Source organism: Strix aluco, chromosome 22 (assembly GCF_031877795.1).
Source record: "Strix aluco isolate bStrAlu1 chromosome 22, bStrAlu1.hap1, whole genome shotgun sequence".
In the NCBI taxonomy this organism is placed as follows: domain Eukaryota; kingdom Metazoa; phylum Chordata; class Aves; order Strigiformes; family Strigidae; genus Strix; species Strix aluco.
The window spans coordinates 8,971,783-8,979,219 of NC_133952.1; the positions used below are offsets into that span (position 1 = coordinate 8,971,783).

Genomic DNA, 7,437 nt, shown 5'->3' on the forward strand with positions numbered 1-7,437 from the left:
GTGGATGCCCCGTCCCTGGAAACAGTCAAGGTCAGGCTGGACGGGGCTCTGAGCAACCTGATTGAGTTGAAGATGTCCCAGCTCATTGCAGAGGGGTTGGATTAAGTGACCTTTAAAAGTCCATTCCAAACCGTTCTGTGATTTGAGGATCCCCCCAGAGCCCCCAGCATGTCTTGGGGTGCACAGAAAGACACATCCAGGGGGTTGTGGGTGCCCCACTGAGCGGTCCGGGCTGTCCCAAACAGCACATCGTGGTGACCAGGGTGCCCCTAAAGGTGCACGAAGGAGTCCAGCTTTTCAATCTATCCTAAACAGACAGAGGGACCTCAGGAAAAAGTTCAGGAGTCAGGAGTCCTTGAGAAACAAATACAGAAAAACACAAGCAAAGCTTTCATACATCCATCACAGTTTACTCTTCATAACTGTCAGAAATTCGTTTGTTTGAGCCCTTGCATTCCCTTTCAGTGGCCATCAAAGTCCCTGTGCAGCCCTTGACCCAAGGCAAGGACTCGGCCCTTTTATTCAAGAACATCAACATCCTGCTGTGCCGACGAAGGAGAGTGGTCTGGAGGTTCTCAGAAGACCCGCTGCGAGATGGGATCAGACAGGGATCCTGGCTAATGCTTTTCTCCAGGGACGTTTGGTACGTTTTCAGTGCTCCCTCTAACTCCTTTGCAGCCAGGGCAAAGCCGTGGCCTTGTTCAGTTTTTCCTCGGGACTTGGGGCTGGGCCTGCCCTCCTGCTTCCAGAAAGCCACGCCTCAGGGCTGAGCTTGTCAGGGGTCTCTGGAAGGGTGCAGGGGTGGGTCACCAGAAAGGCACATCCAGGGCTCCGGAGATGCCCTGAAACACACACCCTGTGAGAATGGGACACCCTGAGGTGGGGCCAGACGGCCCCTCGGGTGCCACAGGGAGCCCGCGGTCCTTTCCCCTCTGCCCGAGGGAGGGGAGACTGTGCACGGGGAACACCGGTGTATTCCCCCGGCCCTTGTGGTGCGGGGCCTCTCCTAGTCGGGGTTAACATCTGCTCCTTTCCAGCCGGCAGCTCCGTAGACCTAGAGAGCAGGAGGTACGGATTAAACATCCTGTCCCTGGGTGTCATTTCTAAAGAGGACGTATTTGTATCTATCTCCGTGCTCCCCCATTTAGTCATTTCTCCACAGGTTCCAATTGCATATCTTGGCAGCTGGGGCACCCATCACGCCTTGCCTCCTGCCCCAGTGGTACCTGCACTAGCGGGAGGGGAGCAGAGCCCTGTCACAGGCGGTGGGGACAGCCCTGAGCCGTCCCCTCCCTGTCGCAGCTGGCACCTCCTCGCTGCAGCTTTGGCAGTCAGGCTCACCCGAGCCTGCAGAGCTTCGCACAAGGCCACTGACCGGAGGCGGGAGCAAGGTCGACAGAGCTGCACTCCAGGGCTCCTCCGCACCGCTCACCCGCAAGGGCTCCACGGGCGACGGAGCTGCCAAAGCCATTCCTGGAGAGGCGGCTGTTCCGGGCGCCGCCTGTGGCAGAACCCTTTTTTCTACAGGCCTCCATGGCTGCTTTCACTCTCCAGAACGGGGTAGGCAAAGAATTTTCACCAACTTTCATGAGCGTTTTCTACCACTTTAATAACTCTCCGTCAAAATGTCGCTGTCGGGCAGTGTTGCCCCAGAAGGGATATCCCAGGCTTCGCTGACATTTGGCGGAAGAGCAGATGTCTGGGGACAATCCCCACCAGATCTGGTTTTACGTTCGCTGGTGGCTGGGAGAGAGAAAGCAAGATCCAATGTTAGTTCTAGAGCAGAGCGAGCCCACAAAGTCAATGGACAACTATCAACTGCGACAGGACGCTGTGAAGATCTGGAGAGATTTAAGCCCACAGAGGAAACCAGAAAGAATGAAAGGGACACACGCAACGGAGGAAATAAGATTTTCCATGCCTGACCATCAGGCAACTAGCTTTCTAAAGCCCGCGAAAGAAACTCCAGAGGAACCATTGTTATGAAATTCTTCTCTGGAGAGCCCGCTCCCTGTTTTGGGTTTCCACCTAACAAGACCTGCTTTATGCTCGGCGGGATAAGCAAGCAACTTCTCTCTCCTGGTTCCACGTCACCAGGAATTACATGGAAAAGGCTTCCGCTCTTTCAGTATCCCAAGCAAAACCCAGCCGTAATCCCTAACCCACCCGAGCACTGAAGAATCACACCTGGAGCTGCTTACCTGAGCCCGATGGGTTTACGCTCGGTCCCCTGGTCCCCTGGTCTTGCTCACACTCCGCTTTCTGACTGCCGTTGCTCCTCCTGGCTTCTGCTAGCCTCTCATTAGCCCTGTGAGAAATGCAGGAGCGTGCAAGAACGACTGTTGCTCATAGTGGCACCAAGTGGTTCCCAACCCCAAGGACAGCCAACCCCAAGGACAGGGGTCCACAGAGCGTGCAGGGAGGTAGGAGCCTTGGAGAGGTGGCCTTGGGCAACCCTGTGTCCCTGGATACAGTGCGCCAGGGGCTGTTTCCCTTGGCAACGTGGCCTGTGTACACGCAGAGAGGTTCTGAGCACCCAGGCCCCTCCCAGCCCCCATTGAGCCCTTTATGATGTCACCGCACAGGCCCCAATAAAAGGGGTTCGTGCCCAGGCCCTGCACACACAGTAACCTGGTGGTGCTGTCAGTGCCGTGCCAGTGGGCTGGTGCTGGTGGCACTGGTGGAGCTGGTGCTGCCAGTGGAGCTGGTGCTGCTGGTGCAGGTGCTGGTGGAGCTGCCAGTGGAGCAGGTGCTTGTGGCAGCGCTGGTGGAGCTGGTGCTGGTGGTGCCGGTGCTGCCATCGCTGCTGGTGGTGGCTCAGCCCGCAGGCAGCTGCCCGTGCCCTGCCACTCCTTGGGGTTGGCTCCTCTGTTGGCAGCCGGCACCCGGCAGTGCCCACTAAGTCCTGCCTGGCAGCGCTCCCCAGGGATGAGCGAGGGGAGGCGGTTCAGTGCCCATCCCCGCCGGGCCATGAGGAGGATCTGGCGGTGGCTGTGCGGGAGGGCCAGGAGCATGGGGGCAGGGGAGGGTCCCGAGTCCTCCAGGAGCAGCGGTGGCCATGAGCTCCAGCCGGAGGGCCGGGACGAGCTGCACCGTGCAGCCACCAGCGGCAACTTGGCCCCAGCGCGGCCGCTGGTGGAGGAGCGCGACACCGACTGCCGGGACAAGGCCGACAGGTAACGGGGCGCAGGCAGGCGGGCGCTGCCTGGGAAGCTCCGGGGCTCTTTTCCTCCCCTGGGGCTTAGCTTTGTGCCTGTGGGTGTTCGTCCTCGAGGGAGGTCACTACGGAAAGGGCGGGCAACAACAGGCCCTTCTCCTTGCCGTGAGCTGTGCCTACGACTGGCTCTGCTCTTTGTCTCTCCAGGCGCAGGCGCAGTGGCAGCACGCGGCCTGTGGACCCCAGCAAGCGGGAAAAGAAGGGAGAAGCTGCTCCAGACCAAGGCAAAGGGGTGTCAGCATCCAGCGCTCCCCGTGGGGCAGCAGCTGCTGCAGCGAGGCGGCGTGCACCCGCCCTGCGGAGAGCAGGTAGGACTCTCCGGTGTGGAGGAGGGATGGGGAGAAGGCCTGTCGCCTGCCCTTCTGGCGGCTTGCCGTGGAGACGGGCCGTTTGGAAAGGATGATGTGGTGTGGCTGATGATCCAGGAAAAAATGCACTGCCAGGCCTTGTCCCTGGAAAGCAGAATTCTCGAGACGCTCATTCCTTCGGGGCTCATTTCTGATCACTTTGAGCCATGCCGTCATCCCCCTGGCACACGGAAAAGGCGTGTGCGCTAGAGGAGACGAATTCCCCAGCAGGAAAAGAGACGTGTCTGGAATCTGCATTTTGACAAGTCCCCCTGGGTTTGGGGTGTGTGGCTGTGCTAGGATTGTCTCTGCAAGCACGATGATTGGGAAAGCACTGTAGGCATCAAGGAGCTGCGTTAGCTCACTCTGGTTTCAAAAACGTGTGTTTTTAATGTAGATGAGCCTGCCGCCTGCTTGGAGTCGGCCGTCCGTACGTCGCCATCAGATGAAGAAGGCGTCAAGGAGAGCAAGAGCTTTGGGCAGGAGGTATGCCAAACCAAAGATTTTGAATTCGAGTCGTCCTCTTAGGATTACATTCCATGCCACTGCAAAGCAAGACTTTTCCAGGAATAATGTCTAAGGCAGAGTTATTGAAAACTCTTTGATAATCTGCTGTCAAGCTGCTGACAGTCCTCGCCTGGTTGTATGAAATGCTGCTGCTTCCTCCTGGTTTGAGCTGATTTCCTAAGTGCTGTCCATTTGTGTTCTTCAACTTTGAACAGGCAGAAGATGTCAGAGCCCAAATACCGACGGTGGGGTCAGATTCATCCCCTTCCCACCTGAGCCCTGGGAGACATCAGCCATCTGAAAGGGTTGATGGGCAAGTGTTTCTGAGAGAATGTCACCAATGCCTTCGCGTGCAAGAAAAGTTCTATGCATACATGGCTGAGATGCGAGAAGAAAACGAGAGCTTGTCTCAGCAGCTGAGCAAAGCCGAAAGAAAAGCTGATGGGCTGGAAAAGGTAGTGGGCCATCTGAAAAATGCCCTCTTGGAAAAGACATCAGCTTTAGACTGGACAGAAAGAGAATTACAAAACGCCAAGAGGCAGAGAATGGACTGGTGTGGTCCAAGCCTTACGAAAAATCAGAAGAAAGAAGATGCCATCAAGAAGGCAGAAGAGCTGCAGCACCAACTGGCCCAGCTCCAAATTGCAAACTTTTTGCTGCGTCAGCAGCTGGGAGACACGCAGAACAAGACCGGGCTGGAGCGAATGGTAAGTGGTGGTGCCTCTACGTGCGAGGCCGACAAGGTAGAAAAAGAGGTGAGGTGAGCGCTGACCAAGACTGACTTAAAGGAGAGCAGTTCCCAAGGCTGTCTGGCGCTTCTAAAAGTCAGCAGGTGTACGGTCCGTGCGCGGGAGTCCTTCGCTCGGCTTGGTTCTGTTTTGCGCTGGGTTTGTTGGAATCGCGGAAGGTTCTGACAAGCCTTGAGATGTTTATAGACACAGACGTACGTAGAAACGCTGAGGCCCGTGTTGGGTTTCGTTTGTGGAGCAGAACAATGGCGGGAAGGATGATACACAGAGCTGGCTCTAGGAAGCCTTGGCTAGGGTCGCTGGAGAAAGGGCTGCAGTCCAACGACAGCTCCCGCGTTGGCATCCCGTTAGATTTTAGCATTAACTTAAGGAACAAGCCAAACCCCACAAAGGCACAGTCTCGGCATCTTCCGAGGAGAACGTGCTGGGAGACAGAAATCTTCCCCAAGAGATGACATTTCTGGAGCTGTCTTCACTCGCCAGGGGTGGCTGGAGACCATCAGCTGTGCAGATGCCCTCTTCTGCCCGTGGATGCGATGGCTTTGCTTTGCGATGCACTTAGAAAAGTGATCTCGGCCTGTGAACTAGTAACTGGAAGTAAAACTACGCACTTGGGCTTCTTTTAATTTGTACTCCTGTGCCGTTGTTTCCCTAGAGAAGAGAGGCACAGCTGCAAGGAGAGCTCGCTGATGCTGTCAGAAAGCAGCACACAGCAGAAACTGCACTGAAGGCTTTGACGAACCAGTACGGTCGCCTGAAGGCAGAGAACTCCCGCTTGCAGGAGGACCTGGACAAGGCTAAGGCCAAGGTATGCAAAGGCTGTCAACATGTTCATGTCTTTGAAGTGTTCTTTTCCTTCAGCAGACAATATTCTGGGAACAAATCCAGGAGAGATTTGTCTGCGGACGTCACGAGCGTCAGACTAGAGGGTGCTTTTAGCTCCTTTCTCCTGCCCTCTCGCCTTGCCAAGCTGATGCGGCTCTTCAGGGGGCTTGTTTCGAGGCTGAGGGGCAAAGCAGTGGCTTGGGGGCAGCATGTGGGTGGGGAAGAACAAAGCAGCTGTGCTCTTCCGAGTCTCGCTTCTGTTCCCACACCGTCCAAACGTTGTGGCCGTGAGATGAAACCACAAGCCACGTGCCCCCTGATGTCTCTGGCCTTGGTTGTTCTCCCTGCAAGGTTTTTCCTCTGTCGATCTCTGCACAAAGATGGTGTCTAGTTCCCTGGCAGTGGTGGTTGGGGGCAAGGAAAGTGACCTTGGTTTGCCGTTGTCTCATAAGCCAGGCTTCGCCCTCCCTCTAAGGAAGGCCTTGAAGCTCTTGTCCCTCCACCCGCACTGTCCTCCCCAGCCATTAGCACAGGGGTGTGCGTGGGAGAAGGGACGGGGCACGACAGGAGCGTGGTGGAAGCCAAATGAAAGGCAGCGACCGCGGTGAAATGCCAAAGAGCATCTCCAGAGGCACGGACGTGCTATGATGCTGCAGGAGGAGTGGAGCGCCTTTGCCACGGAGCCTTTCTGGAAAGGAGGGACGGGTGGAAGCTGGAGCAGTCTTGTTGGCAAGGGCTTGAAAGGCGCACTTACTTTCAGGAATCCAAGCGCCTTTTCCCGGGGTTGAAATACAAACTCAGGGCACTGACAGCCATGATCTCGATGCATCCGTTGGATGGAGTTTCACCGAGATTTGAGACCCCTCTGCTCAAGGCAGATTGTTTTTCCCCACATACAGGCGTGCGAACTCTCCGCACAGCTGGAGCTGCAGTCCCAAAAATCTCTGCAGCTTGAAGCTCTAAATAAGGAGATGGGACAGACGGTGACAAGTCTGTCAGCTCGCTTGGCGACTCCTGGCGCGGGTCACACCACAACAGCGCCGGAAGAGGAGCAATATCTGAGTCTACTTTTGGAGGTCAGTTCATGTTCCATTTGTATCTGTGGTCGGCGTTGCGTCCATTTGTGGCTGCGGTCACGACACAAATGTGGCGTACCATTTGGCTGCCCGTTTTGTCTCGGGCACGTGGTTCTCTTTGTTAGTGCTGTGGGTTTGGCTTTCCCGTAGGGAAGCCGGGGAGCTGCAAAAGGCTGCGCCAGAGTCTGTGTGTCGTGTGTCGTGGCACCAGTGCGCGTGAAAAACACGCAGCCGTTTTGCTGCTCCTCGTGCAGACAGCGTTTAGGCTGTTTAAGAGCTTTTCTGTAAAAGTGGCGGAAAGAGCAGGTTTGTTGAGAGGGGTGGGCATTGTCTCTGTCTTCCTGTTTCTTGAAGTTGCATCTTCTCTTGTAGGTACAGGCAGCCTCTAGAGCCAGAATTGAAGAGATCAAGACCACTGTCGCCTCTTGGAGAAACGACCTGGAGCAGATCTTAGAGCGCAGGCTCTCGAGCTGGAGAGAGCAAAGGACAAGCAGGAGTTGAGCGCCCTGCTCCTGGCCTGTGCACATGTGTTGAGGTTTGAATTCAGCCGGTAGCCAGACGCCACGTGGCCCGCCGTTCACCTCCACTCCCACTCTCTGGTGAAATAGGGGAGGGACAAACAAAGAAATAATTCATAGGTTGAATAAAAAAAGAGAAGAATTTACTAAATATAACAAGAGAACAAAAGTAAAAATAGCGAGTCCACAAAGAAATGG

At 55.8% G+C, this 7,437-nt stretch overlaps 1 protein-coding gene and 1 long non-coding RNA gene across 2 annotated transcripts; one reads left to right on the forward strand and one right to left on the reverse strand.

Moving 5' to 3' along the window:
• Nucleotides 1–389: 389 nt before the first annotated feature.
• On the reverse strand, nt 390–2,389 carry LOC141933602 (uncharacterized). The gene is made up of 2 exons (XR_012626137.1): nt 2,202–2,389; nt 390–1,743 (listed from the first exon to the last, which is right to left on the reverse strand). It is a non-coding gene; the product is annotated as an uncharacterized LOC141933602 (long non-coding RNA).
• Nucleotides 2,390–4,445: 2,056 nt separating this feature from the next.
• On the forward strand, nt 4,446–6,133 carry LOC141933495 (uncharacterized). The gene is made up of 3 exons (XM_074848209.1): nt 4,446–4,526; nt 4,740–4,778; nt 5,476–6,133. The coding sequence occupies exons 1-3, from the start codon at nt 4,446–4,448 to the stop codon at nt 6,034–6,036; spliced, it is 681 nt and encodes a 226-aa protein (XP_074704310.1). The 3' UTR covers nt 6,037–6,133.
• The last annotated feature ends 1,304 nt before the right edge of the window (nt 6,134–7,437 follow it).

Bases quoted from the DNA above. Each gene is read 5' to 3' on its own strand.
- LOC141933495 (XM_074848209.1), top strand. From the start codon at position 4,446: ATGGCTGAGATGCGAGAAGAAAACGAGAGCTTGTCTCAGCAGCTGAGC. The intron at 4,527-4,739 runs GTAGTGGGCCAT...CTGCGTCAGCAG, and splicing joins AAGCTGATGGGCTGGAAAAG to CTGGGAGACACGCAGAACAA. The intron at 4,779-5,475 runs GTAAGTGGTGGT...TTGTTTCCCTAG, and splicing joins AGACCGGGCTGGAGCGAATG to AGAAGAGAGGCACAGCTGCA.